This window comes from Bos javanicus, chromosome 10, assembly GCF_032452875.1.
Source record: "Bos javanicus breed banteng chromosome 10, ARS-OSU_banteng_1.0, whole genome shotgun sequence".
In the NCBI taxonomy this organism is placed as follows: domain Eukaryota; kingdom Metazoa; phylum Chordata; class Mammalia; order Artiodactyla; family Bovidae; genus Bos; species Bos javanicus.
Window position 1 is genome coordinate 44,916,176 of NC_083877.1, and position 19,108 is coordinate 44,935,283.

At 51.3% G+C, this 19,108-nt stretch overlaps 2 protein-coding genes across 5 annotated transcripts in view; one reads left to right on the plus strand and one right to left on the minus strand.

Annotated features, from left to right (window-relative positions):
• The window catches only part of LOC133256167 (ornithine decarboxylase antizyme 2-like), a 65,420-nt gene extending 59,399 nt beyond the window's left edge, over positions 1-6,021 (plus strand). Inside the window, 5 exon segments of the mRNA XM_061431000.1 lie at positions 2,997-3,072; positions 3,074-3,154; positions 4,292-4,467; positions 5,322-5,407; positions 5,633-6,021. Coding sequence (XP_061286984.1) covers positions 2,997-3,072; positions 3,074-3,154; positions 4,292-4,467; positions 5,322-5,407; positions 5,633-5,763 — 550 coding nt within the window. The 3' untranslated portion in view covers positions 5,764-6,021.
• The window catches only part of ZNF609 (zinc finger protein 609), a 209,677-nt gene continuing 190,882 nt past the window's right edge, over positions 314-19,108 (minus strand). For 2 of the 4 annotated variants that reach the window (XM_061430993.1, XM_061430996.1), the window contains 6 exons: positions 16,641-18,981; positions 15,401-15,767; positions 13,745-13,920; positions 13,280-13,496; positions 12,781-12,859; positions 314-12,478 (listed from right to left, as the gene is read on the minus strand). In XM_061430993.1, the coding sequence (XP_061286977.1) occupies positions 12,786-12,859; positions 13,280-13,496; positions 13,745-13,920; positions 15,401-15,767; positions 16,641-18,981 (3,175 nt within the window). In that variant the 3' untranslated portion in view covers positions 314-12,478; positions 12,781-12,785. The remainder of the gene's footprint in view (positions 12,479-12,780; positions 12,860-13,279; positions 13,497-13,744; positions 13,921-15,400; positions 15,768-16,640; positions 18,982-19,108) is intronic. The other 2 variants (XM_061430995.1, XM_061430994.1) reach the window with 2 other exon arrangements.

Genomic DNA, 19,108 nt, shown 5'->3' on the forward strand with positions numbered 1-19,108 from the left:
CAAGTGGAGTAAGCAGGATATGGGGAAGGAAAGGAGAAAGCTGGGCATTGGCGCCAGTAGAAACAAGACTAAACTGAATCTGAAACCTCACCTGATTTGGATCTGTGACAGGGAGACTTGGGTTTAAAAGCCACTTTCTTTTGTGCTTAAGTTCCTCCAGGATTCACATTCCTGTTAAGGTTGGTGGCATATTTTGCCACAATATTTTGAACCCTAAAGCTGATATGAGAAGGCCGTTGCTGGGCAATTTTATACCCCTTAATTATTTTAGCCACAACATATGTACCCATATCCTTTCCCTTTTCATGTCAGGTTGTTTTTTTTTTTTTTTTTGAGAGAGAGAGCAGTTTGGCATTTACACAGCAAGTAACTAAAAACAGATCTAATATGATGGGCGATTAACGTAACAATTGTGAACTGCTAGCTACTAAGCTTATCCCAAACCCCAGCTGTTTCTTGTAGGGAACTGGAGCTGGATCTCAGGGTGGGGACCTGAAACACCCTTCCACCCCCAACTCGCACGCACGCACACATACACAGTTGCTTTCTGTGCAGACTTTGTTGGGGAGGAAAGTTCCCAGAATCCTTGTGTGAATGGGAAAGTAAATGATTTGTTACCATGGAATAGACGTCTTGCATTTTATTTGAAGGAGGAGTGAGATCATGACATCAGCTCATAGATGTTATATGACTACGAGCTCATAGATGAGTGCTGGATGCGGGGCAGGCCCTAGGGTTTATTTCTAGGAAGACAGAGGGGCTTCTGGATCTAAAAAAGAGAAAACCCATCTTATTCTTTTCAGTGGGTTGGCCCCATCACTTCTGCTATTTCAAGTGAAAATTGTTCAGAAAAAAGGTGGTGGTTGGAATGCAGGCCGAGGTTGAAAGTAGCTCTCCCATTTAGAGAGCATTGAGGGATAATTGTTCTGGAAGTGAGCTAGTACCAGAATTTTAGAACTGGTAGGGCCTTGGCGATCTGGTTATTTTGTGAACCCCTGCAGTTATCCTGATATACAAGTCTACATCTCAGCTATCTACCCTCAGTCCCTGGCTAGCCCTACTGACCGGAACAAGCGAGTCAGCTTTCTCCAGTGGCCCAGCCGACCTGGTGCTCCTGCAGGAACCTCCACTGAGGCCTGAAGGTGGTTCCCAGGGAATGGGGAGGGACCCATTGCATGAGGGGTGGGTGTGTGCCTTTGCTTGGGGAAACTCCCACCTTTGTTTTCTTTTCTTCTGGCCTGGACACTCTCTTTTTCTATCCCTTAACACACTGAAAGGTGAGGATTTTAACAACTTATTGTCCTTAGGAGAAAACAGGCCCTGATCTTGAAAACAGCACAGTCCTCTGTCATGCCCCTTCTGCTAGTAGCTGTTGGTTGAGGCCTCCTGAGGGAGATGAGGATGTCCTGAGGCTCTCCAGAGGAGGCACGAGGTGGTCATGTGGTTGATCCCCAAGTGTTGATGCTCCTCTGGGCCCACTTCATCTCCCAGCAAAATTTCCAAGTGTAATTTCAGGCCCCTGGCTGAAATCCTTGAGAGAACAGAGGAGCCGAGCTACGGCGGTGATGCTTTGGGTCTTCCTGGCTCAGCTGGAATGCCTATATAGGCCTCTTAGTACTGAGGGTCTCAGGGGACTGTGTCTGTGGTTATTGTTCCATGTTAGGTACGAGTTTTAGTTGTCACTCTGAGCCTAAGCAAAGAATCCAGATGACGCTGTGCCATCAAAAGCAAAGAATGGTGCCTCATTATTTTACAAAGGGTTTTCAGGGAACAAAGTCCATGGTTTATGGTATATGCTGATTTCTGTGGTTTAAAATATTCGCCCTATGGCTGATTCAAGCTACCAACACGCTGTCACTACACACAACTTTGGTTGGGAAGAGATGTGCACAGTGGATGATCTGGCCCCAGCACCCCGCTGCCGCACCCTCCCCTATATGTTACGGCTGCCTTCGGCCGCTATGCCAGGGCCAGGCCTGTTGCTGAGTCATGGTGTTACATGTACAGACAGTGTTCCTCTTTGCTTGCTTCACTTGCCCTTCGCCTGTGGAGTGAGCCATATCTCAGCCGAAAGAGCCAGTAAATTGGATTCAAAGGAGGCAGTTGAGTAGCTCTGGAGCTCTGTTGGGTCCACCTGAAAATCGTGGTAGCCAGGAAGGGCACATACCTGAAGGCGACGGGGCTTCTTTCGGAGCCATTCACCCTCTGAGGCCCAGCTGATGATTGGCTTCCTTACCCAGGTCCCAGCATGTATATAATTCCTCACAGCGACTCCCACGCTGGCAATATACATTCACTTGAGTGTCCCTTCTGACCACGCTGGTATTACCTGAACTGCCATGCATGCCGAGGTCAGATTCCAGCAAAGAAGGGCAACTCTGCTTCTGGTGGTATGCTGGGGACTAACTCAGATACCATAACAAGTCTGTACTGTGGTGCATCTCCTCTCCAGGAGCCAGATCCCGGGATTTGATTCAATTCTTAACCCTAGAGGGATTTGGGTGATTTCTTGTTTAGTTCCATTATTCAGGTTGGGGACGCCATCATTGGAGACGTGGCCTTGGGAGTTCCTCGGGGACAATGGTGCTAGCCCCTGTGACTTTCTAAGCCCCATATGCCTCTCCACCCTGAGGCGATTGTGGAGGCTTTGTGATTCTGTCACACAGGTTGTTGAGACACTTGGGGTGAGGAGATGGGCTGCTGGGGGTCTGGGGCTCTCTGCCTAGCAGGCGAGCCAGCATCTGGTTCCTCCTAAGGGTCTGCCTGTGTCATGGAGATTTGTTTGATGTTTGACGGGGGCTCCTTTGGCCTGACCCTGAGCCCTCTGAGCCTCTCTGTGCCTCTGTAGGACGGTGGGTTTGCCTTGAAGGAGGAGTTCTGAGAGCTGTAGCGGGAAGGACTGGGGCAGTTGCGGGAGAACCAGGGCAGGGGTGGGTGAATGCTGAGTTAAATCTTCAGGACTTTGATTACTGTCTCACTGTCTTTATCTCTTGCAGTAGTATTTTGCCTTTGAGTAACTGTCCCCAGCTCCAGTGCTGCAGGCACATTGTTCCGGGGCCTCTGTGGTGCTCCTGATGCCCCTCACCCACTGTCGAAGATCCCCGGTGGGCGAGGGGGCGGCAGGGATCCTTCTCTCTCAGCTCTAATATATAAGGTAAGGGGACTGTGGGATGGAAGGCTTGGAGCAGTGTCCTCCTCAGACACTGCCGAGTGGCTGCTTAAGGGCAGCGATGGTTTTCTTTCGTCTTCTGAGTCTTAGGCCAGTAGTGGAACTGGGGAAGACTTTGAACTGAGGCTGCTGGGAAGCTTTTGGGGAGTACCAAGCGGACGCCCTGTCTTCTCAGCCTAGGTCAGCAAGTGCTGGCTCTGGGTCCTGAGTGAGGGGGCACAGCTAGGGGGAGGGGGGCTGGTGAGTGGAGGAATGCACATGCTCTTGCTAGTGCAGTTCATTTCCTCCTGAGAAATGCCAAGAGCCAGGAGGGCTTTTCCCTTTGTCTATACCAAGGGTATGGGGTACCACATGTTGCAGGATGGGGGGTGGTAATGAGAGGGTCACCCTGGCAGCTCAGGGCACAGCCCAGTAGCTGTTGAGAACCCTGGGAGTCTGTTCTGAGATTGTTCTGGGCTGGGACATTTGCTGTCTTTTAATCTGTGAGCCCAGAGGTTGGTTTAGCATCTCCCTGGGACTGGCATTGAGGGGTGGCAGGGCAGCTGAGTCCTGGGCTCTTGAGACAGTGGCAGGGGTGACAACATGGACTCTGCAGTCACCCAGAGCCAGCTTGGGTTGACCTGTGCCCCAGCTGAGCCTCAGGAACATCCTCATTTGTTTCTGATGATTCTGTTTCAGAGGGAAGGGAAATAACACAATATTGGGGGGACAAGCATGGCTTTCAGTTGGGGAGACCCCATTTGAATCTCAGCTGCCGTTTACTCACTGTGGAGTCTTGAGTCAGGTACTTAATTTTACTGGGCCCCTGGTGTCTTAGGTTTAAAGTGGGGATGCTGATGCCTACCTCAAGTGCTTGTTGTAGTGATGGAAAAATGGGAAAGTACCTTGTACAGTACTTGACAGTGGGCTCTTGGTAAATATCCCCTTCCAGTCATGCTGGCATTTAGCCACCCAGTGAGTGATCCTCCCTTTAGGCAGCATGTTGCTCTGATGTTCCAGTGTGCCCTGTCACGTGCTACCCTGAGGTTGGCCCAGGAGGGCTCCAGCACCACCTAGGTTGGGGAGCCTTTGATGTGGCCAGAAGCAGTAGTGACCTGGTCCTCTGACCTGATCTCCTCCCAGGACGAGAAGCTCACTGTGACCCAGGACCTCCCTGTGAATGATGGAAAGCCTCACATCGTCCACTTCCAGTATGAGGTCACCGAGGTGAAGGTCTCTTCCTGGGATGCAGTCCTGTCCAGCCAGAGCCTGTTTGTAGAAATTCCAGATGGATTATTAGCTGATGGGAGCAAAGAAGGGTAAGGAGCAAGTGCTGGGCAAGGGCTGGAAGCCCGCTCCAGAGAAGGGCATGTGCTTCCTGGGGGCAGCAGATGGCCAGCCTTCTCCCCTAGCTCTCAGCTGCCCAAGTATGTACCATTTTTTTAAAGGTTAGTTTTAGCCAGTAAAATGGGCCTGTGATAATGAAATCAGATCATTACCACATTAACCAAATTCTAGTCATATAACGGTGTGGTTTAAACGGCCAGAAGCTCAAAGAAGCAGTGCAATTTCATTGGATTGGGCAAGGCCCTCCAAGCAGCAGTCCTGAGGATGGTGTTCTCGAGAGTGGCTCCAGCCTCTTGAAGTCCTTTTAGGTGGTGGTAGGGCCCAGAGTTCCTCTCTGCAGCAGGTGGTCACCATCAGACTTGGCAACTTTGGAGGGCCCTGAGAAACTGGGTTCTCTTCCTAGGCCCCATACTTTCTTGTAAATTGCATTAAGTTGGAGAAGGAAATGGCAACCCACTCCAGTGTTCTTGCCTGGAGAATCCCAGGGACGGGGGAGCCTGGTAGGCTGCAGTCTATGGGGTCGCACAGAGTCGGACACAACTGAAGTGACTTAGCAGTAGCAGTAGCAGTATTAACTTCAGATGAAGAACCTTTATTCCTGGAAGAGAGAATTCTGTAACAGTTTTCTTAAGTGATTGTGGTTTATTTATTTTTTTTTTTGAACTCAGGGCTCCTGAGGTCTTGAAATAGGAAGTTCTCCTTGAAGCTTCCCTATTTACAGTGCTGACTGTAAGCCTCAGAAAAGCCTTGGGAGCAGGGGGTATCGAGGGACGGGGTGAAGTCCACAGGTGGCAGTGGGCTTGAGTGGTTTCTTTGCTTCCTGCAGATTGTTAGCACTGCTAGAGTTTGCTGAAGAGAAGATGAAAGTGAACTACGTCTTCATCTGCTTCAGGAAGGGCCGGGAAGACAGAGGTGAGGGGCTGAGCAGCTTGAGACCAGGCTGAGGAGAGGAAAGGGGGGCTCCTACTGAGGGTGGGGCTCCCGAGTTTGACATATAAATCCTAGGAAATCATGGGATTGGTTGTGTCCAAATTTAGGAAAGGCCAGTGCATTTATTTCGTCTTTGTTTTGGGTTTTCCCTTGATTTAGCCTAACTTTGTTTCTTATCAGAATCTTTTTTTACACCTCTTTCTGCAGCTCCACTCCTGAAGACCTTCAGCTTCTTGGGCTTTGAGATTGTGCGTCCAGGCCATCCCTGTGTCCCCTCTCGACCAGATGTGATGTTCATGGTTTACCCCCTGGACCAGAACTTGTCCGATGAGGACTAATGGTCAAAGAGGATGCTTTGCCCAAGAGCCACAGTGGGGGAAGCAGGGAAGTTAGGCAGCCCTGAGACAGAGGAGGGGGCTTCTTGCTGTCCAGGGAAGGACGCTGAGGGGCTCGGGGTGAGGGTTGCCTATTGTGTTCTCGGAGTTGACTTGTTGAAATTGTTTTCCATAAAGAACAGTATAAACATATTATTCACATGTAATCACCAATAGTAAATGAAGATGTTTATGAACTGGCATTAGAAGCTTTTTAAACTGTGCTGTGTGATGTGCTCTATCTAGCCTAGGGGAGGACATTGCCTAGAGGGGAGGGACTGTCTGCGTCCAGGGGCCAGGCCTGGAGGGCTGGGGACAGCACTGTCGGGCTCAGGTTACCCTGCTGTTGGGCTTTCTTTTTTGGTTTTTAAGACTTGTGTATTTTCTTTCCTTGCTTCCTGTCACCCAGGGGACTCTGGAGTATAGGCTTTTCAGCCCCTGGGCAGTGTCCTTCTATTGTTTTTTGACACTCCACCTGGGCTTCTCTCTGTGCATTTGTATCTGGCCTGGAGAAAGCAGGTCTGACCCCTCCTTTACAGCTTAGTGTTATTCTGGCATTTGGTTAAGCTGGCTTAATCTGTTTGTTATCAGTGCATTTAAAATAGGGGCATTGAAGTTACTCCTACCACCAGGGCTTTATTTTGGGGGTGCCTGGGTCTTAAAAAAACACTAGCCAAACTCCAATTCTCAGATTATGGCCAGGAGTTCTTGCTCTGGGCTGCAGGCCTAGGCCCCAAGGTGTCTCCTTCCTAGGGTCACAAACAGCAGAGAGGAAGAGGAATAGCGACTCAGGGCCTGGGGGTTGTGGGGGAACTTGCTGTTAGGGACTGGATGTCTCTGCCTGGCTGAGTCTAGTGCTAACTGCCCCCACTCCCTAACAGGCTCTGAGTAGTGCCTGAAACCTGTTCTACGGGGCTGTCATGGGACTGAGCGTGTGGAAGTGGCCTGCCCTTTTCTGTTTTCACTGAACAGCTCATTCTGAGGAGGAAGGAAGGGGGAGAGATCTAGATTGGGTGAGGGGGGCGGGGGTGTCAGGGAGGCAAGTGTGTTGTGTTAGTGTCAATAAACTGATTTAAAGTTGTGGTTGGTCTGTCCTTTACTCCTCAACCAGGGCCGGCTTCCTTCTACTGTTGTCTTTTGAGTCTAGAGCCCAGCAGGGCTGTGATACACACTTCTCAGGAAGAAAGCCGCCTTGCATCAGGACAAACGGCTGAGGTCTCTGGGGCCACATTACAACGCGAAGCAAGGGGTTGCTAGGAGTCTGGGACAGAATGCTGGAGCCCCCTTGAGACAGGTATGTACACAGAGCTTCATCCAGAATACAGGCTAGACATACCAGCACCCGACTTCTTTTTATCTAGAAGGCCAGGTGCTGAAACTGGGTTCTGGGTTTCACACACAGCTGCCTGACGTTCCCGTTCCTGGGGGCGTCTGAAGGAAGCGGAACTCACCTTCCCTAGGAAGACAGTGCTCTCCTGGAGCCCAGGGCCCCAAGGCACGGCTGCCCTTCCCCGGTACCGCTGGCCTGCTGAGCCACCTCTCAGTGGCGCTGGAGGGGGACAGTCCTCCTCACCTGTGTGGCCTTAGTCTCTCAAGGCTTTACTAGTGTTTTTTTTTCCTTTTGCTTGTTTTCCCAAAGGAAGTACTAGGCATGTTCTTCCACCTCCTACGACGTTAGAACTATTTACTTACTGTTGAACTGTGGCTGTCCTTATTTTCTTTCTGAGTCTTTGGTGCATTTTCACATTGTTCTGTGTGGAGCTTGTGTTTTCATACTGGACCAAGTCATTAACCTTGGACCCTATATAACATTTATGAAGAAAAGTGAGTTCAACACCTCCATCCCACGTGGTAGTAGTAGAGAAAGTCTGGGCCTAGGGATTTCCCTGGTGGTTCAGCGGTTAGGAATCTGCACTCCCACTGCCGGGGGGCATGGGTTTGATCTGTGGTCAGGGATCTGATCCCACATGCTGTGCAGTGCAGCCAAAAAAAAAGTCTGGGCCTAGAGATGAATTCAACTGAAATGTGAAGGACTTTGAAAATGTCTTCCACTGAGCAGATAATCCCTAGAAATAACAAAGTACAAGTCATTTGTAAAGTCATTACAAGTATGGGAATCCATGTGACGGCTGACAACGGCAAAGCTAGCAGAGTGGACAGGAAACACACCTGGGACTTTGCTGCCATCTGCTGGCAGATCCTCTCTAACAACCAGAGTCAGGCTGAATTGGAAACCTGGGCACTCAACTCAGGTTTATTTCTCTTTCAAAAATAAAAACACTTTTGCTAGGTGAGACCACTGGCAGGACCGAAATATGGTATCCAAATTCTGTACTCCAATTAAAACAACTTAGAAGGTGAAGTATCTTGGGAGTGGGAGGGTGGAGCTGGAAGGGGAGATATGTGAAAGGCAAACTAAGTCTAAATTTAAGAACAGGGACATTAAAAACTTTATTCAATAAATACAACAAATAATTTAAAAATATACTTCAGTTCCAAAGCCAATTAAGAAAAGGAAGGAGAAAAGGAAAAAAGGGGAGGAGGAGGAGGAAATTAGAGGGAAGGGAGAAAGTTCAAGAGGTGGAACAATGGTTTGGTTGGGCTGCCTTTCTGAATGTACTGCCCTTTGAAATTCTGATCAAATGCTCTTGACCCATAAGCCCGTAGCCCTTGTTCTGATGCAGTCCACCGGCCAAGCATGATGCTCTGGGCTCTAGTCAGAGCAACTCTGGCGACAAGCATCTAGGGGAGTGTTCAGTTTCCCACTCATTCCTAGAAATCGTCTAACTCCCAGGCAGGTTTAAGTAGTGCAAACTCTTAGCTCCCAGCTGCATAGTTTCACAGCGAGTGTGAAAGCCACTCACTGGTGAGTGTCCAAAGCCACTTTGGTGAATGGGATCCATGGGGGCGGGACGGTTGGCGCGGGGCGACAGGAGAGGCCAGGGCCCAGGATAAAGCTCCTGGGAAAGCCCGCGGCCAGGCCAGGGAAGGGCTGCAGGGCATGTAGTCTGGACACTGGACTCAACAGCATGCCATCAGCCAGGGAAGGTGGAGCTGAGGGTGCGTATGGAGCAGGACCAGAAGATCGGGGAGCTGAGGGAGGGCGGAAGATGAGGAGGGGCGAGGCAGCTCAGCAGCAGACTCCGGGAGAAATAACCAGCAGCCCTCACAGATTTGTGATTGTCTCTTAAAAAGATTTATTTTCTCTTCTTGCCTGAATGTACAAAGGCAAAAAGAGTACAGTTTGTATATATATATTTATATATATATAAAAACAAGGAACTTGGTAATGTACACTTTACAGAAGGGAAGAATCAGGAAGACTGAAATTAAATCCAACAGAGCAACGCCAATGGAACAAAAGCTATGAACAGCAACACTGCCCCTCCAGCCCGGGCCTCCAGCTCGCCCCAACCTGCTCCCAATGGGGGGCTGAGCACCAAGGCAAGCGGGTGGGCTGGGGCAGGAGGGGCTGGGGACGGGGCCTGGGAGGGGCTCGATCCCAGAAGGGGCCCATGGCAGAGGATCAGCAGAAAGCTTCCTGGGATGCCCTAATAATAAAACAAATAACGAAGGCCCAGAATTAGGGGCCAGCTAGCTGCCCAGTTGAATCTTGGGGGCATCGGAGTAGACACTTGAGATGGTGATAAGGTGTGTGGGATAACAAGTGGCCCATATACAATGACACTAGCCCTTCTGTAGCCTTTTCCTCCCGCTCCCAAGACCAAGCCCTCCCACCCCCACCTTGGAGCCTGGAGAGAAGAGATTCAAGAAGCATCATTTCATTTCATGGGTGCCCTCTTAAGCCTTCTGCATGTGGTCCGTTGACCTTGAGATGTGTGGAGGGGGTGAGGTAAGAGAAGGAAACATACATGTATACATACATGTACAGGCAAGGAAAGGGGATGAAGGGAACTGGCACAACTTAAATGAGGAGGAAGCAGATTTGAGTCCTAAAGAGCAGGTCTCCAAGCCTTGGCTGTCCTACTTAGGCACGGGGCTGCCTCCCTCCAGCTTCTCTGTGGGGCTTGGATGAGCCGTGCCTGTCAAGAGAACTGGGCCAGGGATAGCTCAGACAGAGCCTTGGTCTGGTGACCTTGGCCCTTAGCAGCAAACTCATCCAGCCTTTGCTGGGGTGAAGTGGGGTGGGGATCCTTGAGAGTCTCATCCCTATGACTGGGTTGCCAGTGCCATGGGTTCCCCACCTGTGGTCCTCCTCCCCAGGGGGAGAGGCTAGAGGTGGACAGCAAGCCCTTCACTCAGTGCTCCTCAAGGCTCTGTTTCACCCGTCACTGCTGCTGCTTCATGTTACTTCAGGGAGGGACGACGGGCCTGGCAAGGGTCAGGGACCAGGAGGATCAGGAAATGGGCAGTGCTGTTCTGCCACTGATGCTCTCACCTGCTCTTCTGGGCAGTTCAGCTCCTGCTTTTCAGGATGTAAGGATCAAAAAGCCAAATGTTTTTTAAGGGGGAGAAAAAGAGAAAAAAAGCTGTTCCCTTCTGCAGAACCCAAGGCTGCCCTGCTAATACAGAAGTTCCTCTTCTCTGTTACAGAACAAAGTGGAAAGGGCAGGAATCCCGGGCTATGCCTGCCCAACGGAAAAGAAAATTACTCCAAACGGTTTCTTCACAATATGTACAGAGCACGCTGTAAGACAGCGCCACAGATACAAAACACACAACAATATTTAAAAACAAACAGGAACAGAGATGGGCCCATGACTCCACCCAACAGGAGCCGGGAGGGCATAAGCAGGCTGAAATTCAGAGCCATCTTTTGGGTGGGGACGACTCAGGTGAGGTGGGGTGAAGGTGTCCACACCGACGACTTCCATGGGTAAAAGGGAAGTCACTGCTCAGAGCACGGCCCGAAAGGACAGCGGGGGGCAGAAGGACTGGGGGGGACAGGGAGGCTGCTCAAGGGCCTACTAAGAGGTCTAAGTCAGCGGGGCTTGGGAGAGAGCTCAGAACTCAACTTGAACAAAAACAAGGACATGGGAACCTAGAGGAAAGGTCTATAGATCAGAGGGGCCCCTCTTGGGCAAAAGACCCTAAGCCTCTCTAGAATAGGGCTCCGGGGATCTTGGAAAGCAGCCTCTGCTGGGCGTTGTGCTTACTGTCTTCCATCTCCATGCCCCACACTGTCAGAGCCAAGTCCCTGCTCTTAAATGGTCATTTTTGGCACTCTGGTCACAAAGACTCGTCTCTAACCTAGGTTGGTGTCTGTAAGTCTTCATCTCTCAATCCAGAGGGTCAAGGAAAGACAGGAGAGGAGGACAAAGGGATGATATCTCAAAAACAAAGTAAGAGCTAAAGCTCCCCACACCTTGGGGAAGAAGCGACTGTAGTAAAGCTACCAGATCATTGTCACTTTCCCAGGACAAACAGCATAAAGCCTGGACTGGACTGCATCTCTAAGGAGAGCAGAGAACTGCCTCTGCCTCAGAGCACAGCTCCACTGACTACACCCGGTGGCTCTGAGGAGTAATGGCTTGCATGTGTTGTCCTAGGGTCTAAGGGACAGACGGACACCCTCCAAGGTGCAGTGTTCCCTAAAACAAAAACGTGTGTTACAAAGAAACACGGCTCATATTGGCACGCGTGGGGCTACAGGCTGAGCTATAGGAAGTCGTGTGGTTGTGTACAGAGAAACTGGGCTGGACAGAATTGGACCCCTTGATGAGGCCGACACTTGGATAGCTGCTTGGACAGGACATCTCTCAGAGGGCTAGGCGGTCCCAGGGCCTGCCTCCCAGCAGACTCCAAAGCTCCCCATGCTGGGGGAATACGATTTTACCTGCCTGAGTCTTAAAAGCCAAGCAGTAGAAAAGAAGAAGAGAGATGAGATGCCCCTGGGAAAGGCACCAAGGGGTCGGGAGGGAGATGAGGAAAGGGCAAGGGGGAGGCTAAGCAGCAGCAGGACTTGGTGGGATGCAGCGTCTTGTTCACAGACTCCGTTCATGCTCCAGCTCTCGCCTGGAATCCCCGGGGAGCCCGGCGCTGGCCTTGGGACTCCGGCCCTCTGCCTGACAGGCAGCCCAAGGCCACGGTGGGCAGATGCCTTGGTCTCCCTTTCCAGGCTGGGCTCTGAGCGTTTACATGTGCTCATGTGAGAGGGGAGAAGTCTTCACGTTTGAAGACCTTGTTTTCACAACTGCAGAGAAAACAGCCCCGAATTTCTTTCCTGAGATTCTAATTCCTCCACGTGCTGCCAGTTCCCAGGGCCCAAACCACTGGGGGAGATGCAGGGTCTGGTGATGGTGGTAATGATGGTGAGGGGTATGGCTGCTGTGCTGTCTTCAGACCTTGCCCAGTGCTGGGGGGCCCTCCCTGGGGGTTGGTGCTGCTCCGGCGGCTTACCGGGGCTTGGGGAACGGAGCAGTGGCTTCTCTGGGCTGAGGCCATGTTCCCCTGGTCGCTCCCCGTGCCTTCATCTCCACAGAGGCCACGACAGTCACGGCCGTGGCCAAGAGAATAAATATTTTTGCTAAGTACCAGCTCTCCAGCTCCTGAGGAAGAGGGAGGGTCGGGGAGTCCGGGGGTCTGCCTTCAGTCATGGTGGGAACGGCAAACAGGATGATCAACACCATTTAACTGATGTCTAAACGGCACCTCCAGCACCTCCTTGGGTAAGCCAGTCCGGGCCCGTGAGGCTGACTTTATCCGGGCACTTGGTGTTCTGCAAGGGAAACATGGACAGAGAACCGGGTGCTCAACCGGCTGGTAAGAGCACCACAAGGTGGCGCTCCAAGAAAATGAGCTGCAGGGGAGGCCGGTCCTGGTCCCTAGGGGAGGCGCGTGGCCACAGCCCCTCTCCGAGGCTCCCGGGAAACTTAAACAAGAGGCTTGGCCTGGGCTGCTCCATTTCCAGACCGCAGCCCAGAGATGGCCTTCACTGAGGCTCCACAGGGATTCTGTGATCCAGATATCAACTATCCCTGCTCTCTCTGTGTTGTCTCTCTGAGTTAAAAAGTTACTCACCATTCTCACCTCCGGGGGGGTGGGTAGAGTGAAGGAGTCGAGCCTTGCTGGCTGGCAACAATGGCTGTAGAAGAAAGCCCTGAGTGAGGAGGAGGACAGGTTAGTGCAGTACTTGCTCTCTCTGCCAGCTGGGAGGAGTTTCTTCAATGCCTAGCTCCACTGAGTTTTTGGGTGCTGACAGAAGAAAATCTGATACTTGGCCAGATATAGCAGCTGGGGATAGACAGTCAGGCTCTGTTTTTCAGTTGCTTGTTACTCTTTGGCTGTGGGAACACCTGCTGCTTATTCTTCTGAATATCAAAGTCAATTTTCTGGAGGAGTTTGAGAATCCCTGAGCTCCAAGGGAGGAAGTAAATGTTATGATTATACTGATTGTCTGCAGGAGGCTAGGATTCTGGACAGATTGGAGGCTCAAGGGTAAGAAAAGGAGGAGGGGCTTCTTGCCAGGGCCCCCTGCTATGGCAGTGCTACTGGATGGCAGTGGGGAGACGAGGCTTACCTGCTGCATAGGGTAAGTTGTACTGTGCTGGGAGCAGTGAGTACCCCAGGTGGTGGTGGTGATGGTGCGTGGACATCAGGCGCTGAGAAGGGGAGGTGCGGGGCCGATCAACACTCCTTTCACCCCCGCCTGCTCCCCCGACGCTGCTACAGCTGCCACCACCCCCAACCACCCCACAGCCTCCCCGATCTCTCTCCTGAGAAGTTTTATCACTTATCTGGAAAGGAAAGCAGACACAAAAGCTCTACTGTGAGGCACACACATGAAAGCAAGATGCCCCAAGCCCACACTTTGACTCCTTAGAGATGCAGGACACCCAAGAATCAAGGAGGTGCCTGGGGGAGCTCAGGTCAGGTCGGCCACACCACACTGTTGTTGGGACTCGAGCCAGCCCACCTTCTCCCAGACCCTGGCTCTACCCTTCCTGGTCTCTGACAATGGCCAGTGTCTCTGCGCGTCCCTTACCGTGGGAGACTTGCTCTTGTAGTGACTGGCATGCTGCTGCAAGATGTCCAGGGCTTTGGACTCTGAGCTGGATTTACAACTGACGCTGGGGCTGGCTCGGGCCTTGTCAGCATCTTCACCCCCCGAGACCTTGCTGCCATATGGGGAGAAAGAATAGCTGGAAGGCAGGTAGGAACCTGGGAGAGAGAAATAAAGCAGTCAGAGAGGTGGGAGAGGCAGGAGAGACTCCACTTGAGCGAGCCTGGCAAGGCTCAGGCTGAGGGATGCTCCACCACAGTGTCCTCAGGCTGAGAGTGTGTCCTTCCTCTTCTGAGCTCTGGAGGCAGACAGCTAAGGGATATTAGGAACATGGCCCTCAGTTTCTGGGGAATCAACTTCCTTAGAGCTCAAGTCTCAGATTCATCTCCAAGAGGTGCTACAATCATAGGATTAGAAAGGTCACTGGATTTGAAGTCATGTCCTCAGGCTCAAATCTGACCTCTGAGACTTACCAGTTGGGTACCTCTGAACAAATGAACAAGTTCATTAGCTCAAATTAACCTTCTGAGGTTCAACTTCTTGACCATCAACATGAAGACACTAATACTGATTTCACAGGGTGACAGGATTAAATGAGATAATGTACATGAATCACATAGTCCAGTGCCTGGCCTAAAGCAAGTACTCATCAAATGGAACTACTGTTTTTATACAGGACTGGAGTAACAGGAGAAAGGCATACTGCAGGAAGAGACAATTTCCTATTTCTGTTTGAAAAGCTCACATGTCCTACTTAGAATCTGCCTTAAAACGTCAATATCAAGACTGTGAGCTGCTTTTCTACAGTGAGGTGGGAGCTCCAAAAAGTGAAAGAAGGGCTCTTCAGGCAACAGAGATCAGTGAGTAAAGGAAGCATTTTCTTCTGACTAGTTCAAAAACACTTAAACTCCTACTCTGTGCTGCCCTCCCCTCCTCTATACTTCATGGCAGTATAAGAGCTTATTTTTCCCAAACTGAACCTTTCCCTCACTGGACCTCCCCTCTCTGACTGCCTGCTAACTTTATGCTAAACATGATCTTGCAAATGAACACATGCATTCTCCTGATGTGAATTTCACTTTGTTCCATGTGTCTCTCCTGCTGCAGTTAAGTTGTGAGCTCCTTGAGGGGACTGGAGTAGTCTTCTCTATTTCTTTTATATTCCCCCCAGTGTCTAGCACGCGGCAAAATATAGAGTATGTGGTTTTATTTTGGCCATACCCCAAGGCATCTTAGTTCCCTGACCAAGATGGAACCCACGCCCCCTGCAGTGGAAGCGGAGTCTTAACAGCTGGACCGCCAGTGGTTAAGTCCTTAAAGTATGTGTTTGGAAAATCCCAGCTGAGGGAAGATGCCTCTGGTAGACGGGGTTTCGCCTTCAGTTATCCACGAAAACTGACTGCAGAGTCAACCCTCCACCTGGTGCAAGGGAGGAAGGCGTGGTCCCACAGACTGTAAGCCGGGGTCACTCAAGGAGCTCAGGGTTGGAGTGACCACAATACCACATTCACATCAGAGTTACCATCTACCTGAGCCTCAGTAGCCTTAGCAAGGAAGCTGAGCAAGAAAACTGGATTTGAAATCTGCTTCATTTCCCTCCCCAGTGACCAGAGCAGCAGCGGGGCTGTGGTACGGTACCTGGGTAGTTCTGCATCATCACGGCAGGCATGCCACGGTAGCTGGGGTGGCTGGGGTCATAGGACTGGCTATAGGAGTAGCCGTGCATGTAGGGGATGTAGGGCTGGTGCTGCGTGAGGGGGGAGGACACAGGCACGTGGACACTGGGTCGGGGCTCCTTGCCCCCAAGGCGGGGTTCCTCTGATGTGGGCAGCTTGCAGTCACTGCTTGTGCTTTCCTTCCCATCCTCCTTGGGAACAGAGTCCTTACTCCGACTCCTTTCCTCCTTCAGTTTGCGGTCCCGCTCCTCTTTCCACCGCTCATCCTCTGGCTTGATGTCCGAGTACTTGGCAGGATAGACATACGTCCACATCCGGGGCTCTGCTTCCTGCAACAATCACAGAATGACATGAGTATTGTACAGATGAGAGAGAGAGATTTCAAGCCCAAGGTCCCAATAGAAACACCAGTGCAGAGCAGACAACACCAGACTCCTGGAGCACTGCGGGATCTTGGCCTCTACCGATCTTCGTTCAAAATCAAGTATGGTCCCTCCTGCTTAAATGCCTGTCCCCTCCCCCCAACAAAAGGCTATAAAATGTGGGGAAAGATAGGGAAAATCCACTGGGGGGTCTTCTCTATGAGAAAACAAGCATTTGAGGGGAGTGACTGGAAGAAGCTGTTTCTGCTCCAAGGATACTGAGGTGGTTTCCCTTCTTCAGAGCAAGTTTGGGGGCAAGGAACTGCAGGAGCCGCTCCGCTCAGGGAGGGCGGGCTAACTGCGGCACCAAAGGGGGCCTTCCTAAGCCTCATGAACAGAGAAACAAGTAAGACCAAGCTCTTAGTTCTAACTCTGCCTATAAAATCTTTTCAGTCTGAGTAGTGTGCTTCCGCCTACTTTAAAAACTGGAGAGACCACCTTTTCTCATTCCGTGGGAACCACACAGCGGACGAGACATGATTAGGCTTCACTAGATACCTGGTTCCGGTTCTGGCTCTGCTGGTGAAGTCTTGAGTACCTCCAGAAAAATCAAGCTAACTTACCTGGGCCTCGCTTGTTAAATGGGAAAAACCTCTTTCACTGGTGTAAAAAGTGCTTTAAAAAAACATTAAAATGATTTACAAAAGTAAAGAATCCCTAACATTATAGACTTCTTCTCCTGCTATCTGTACTATGTTGATTCCCTACATAAGGACGGCCCTGATTTACGAGGAAGAAAGACTATCCAACAGTATTTCCATTTCCTTCCAAAACAGTTACCTGTCGGTACCAGAGTATTGGATCCACCTCTGCCTGTCGGCCACAGTCGGCACCTGTCTTGGCCTCAGAAGCCTCCTTGCCTAGGTGGCTGGCCTCACTCAGCTTTACTTTAAGTCCTTCTGGGGCCTGGCTGGGGAGTTTGGAGGAGTCATCTAACTTGGGAATAATGACTGACTTGGCAGGATCCGCCCCTGGCTCCTTCGCCTTGCTGGGTCCTGACTTCACCAGGTCCGTGAGGCTGGGGGCCTTAGTGAGAGTTGGTGGAATTGACGGCTTTTGCTTCCAGTCTTCCTTGAGGGCTGCCTCCCGCTCCTTCAGGCCCATCTCGGCCTTCTTGTCCAGTCCTCGCTGCTGCTGCTCCAAGCTCTGCCGTTTCTGCTGCTCTTCGTACTGCTGTCGGTAAGCGGAGTTGGTGCTCAGGAGGTGGGTGTGGTAGCTCTGGTCGCTGTAGCCGTAGGGTGGCACGTAGGCATACTGGTTGTAGTACAGGGACTGCATGTACATGTTGGGACGCTGCTGGATGACGGAGGGCTGCTGGCTGGAACTGCTCAGCTCAGGCTTCTTTTCCTCACAGACATCATTCTTCACTTTTCCCTCTATGGTCTCAGGTTCCTCATCCTTTTTTGTCTTCAGAGCCTGGCTCTCCACTCCTGCCTGGCTGCTGGGGTTCAGAGCCCCTGGGCTGGACTGTGCGTAGCTTGGAGAGTAGTAACTTTCAAAGCCTTGGTAATACGGTGAGTCTTTGCTTTGTGGCTGAGGGGGGAAGAGAGTTTTCTTGGCCCCTTCCTTGACCAGCTGTTCAGGGTCCTTGGATTTGACGCTGTCCACTTTGCCCTCTCCATCCTCCCCAGCATCAGAAATGTCAGAGTATGCAGGGCTGTTGGTTTTGACTGAGCTGGCTTCAGCTCCATTCTGGGTCACTACGTGTAACGGGGTCATGGGCTGGGTAGGGGTAGTGCTATCTAGGCGGCTACTGCCTCCAATTGAAGGGCTGGGAGCATTGTCTGTGAAGCTGTAGATCTTGTCAGCTTCTGCCTTGATGCTGGCCAGTCGGCTCTGGTGGGGGTCTGAGGAGCCATTCAGGAGGCCCTCCATTTTCATCCCATCTCCCGATGATTCCCTGAATGGGCTTTTGCCTTCTTCTGCTCGACATACCTTCCCAGGGGTCAGAGGACTTTCAAGTTCCTTTGAAGATTCCTTCTTTTTTTTCTCTTTCTTTTTCTTGTCCTTGGCTGGAGTCAAGGCAGGGTTGACTGTGAAAGGTTCTCCCATCACAGTGGGCTTGGGCTGAATGGGCTTCAGTTGGGGGCTGTTGGGCATGGCCTGGACCACAGTGGTGGTCAAGCCTGAGGAGGAGCCTGGGCTTGCTGCCGTGAAGGTGGCTGTCTGGAAGGTATAAATTTGCTGTGGGGGAATGGCAGGGGCGATGGGCCGGGCTGACTTTAAACTTTTGGAAGGAATCTTTTCAGGTTTCAAACTAGAGGGCTTTTTACATTTTTCCTTTTCCATACACTTCCTTTCCAAAGAATCAAAAGCATCATTGCTTGTTTCATCCATTACTGAGGGTCCATCATCAGAGCCATCATTGGATAAGGCCCCGAGATCTGTGTCCCCTTCCCCACTCAACTTTTTCTTACAGAGGCCTTTTGTGCTGAATTTGCTTGAAGGAGAAGGGCTATGGGGCTCCACGAGCCGAACTTTGGGGGTAGCTGACCGGGCAGGGGATAGGGAACCCTTCTGTGAGACAGATGCGCCATTGCAGCTCCCGAGATCTGCATGGAGGGCGGGTTCCTCTCCGTACTCACTGTCTCCGTCTGCTTCTGGTTTGCTGTCGTCATCTGTATGGGCATGAGCTTGGTGGTACTTAAGTCCATTGATGTGCTTGTACTTTTTGTTGCAGTTAGGGTGGGGACAATCAATCAGGACTGGGGAAGGACAATTTCTGTCTAGAACAGTGGGTTCCACCTTGGTCCCAGGGAGGGGGCCAGTGGCTGAGCCCATGGAATTCGTACGGACACGTTTGCTCCCTTTGGAGTCCTCTGAGCTAGAATTCAGCTCCATGTCTGAAAGGGGTTTGTTTTTCCGCTTATTAGCTGAGGAAGGGCTGGCCTTGACATCCTCGGAGGTGCTACTGGCAGGTGGGCGATGTTCTGAAGAATTCTGGCTGCCCCGACGGCCTTTGCTATTGGCTCCCGCTCGGGTTTTGCTGCTGCTGCTGGTCCCTTTGCTGTCAGAGGCTGTGGCTGTCTCATTGACAGGCGTGTTACTGTTGGGACGCATGCGTTTGCCTCTACCCCGACCATTGCGCATTTCCAAGTCACTGGTGGGAGAGTCACAGAACCTTGGCAAATGACAAACACAACAAGATATTATTAAGAAAAGAAGCTACCTTCAAACCAGGTTAGCTGCAGCCTCCAGAAGAACTGTCCAAATGGTAACTATCATTTTCAATGAATATTTGTTAAAGA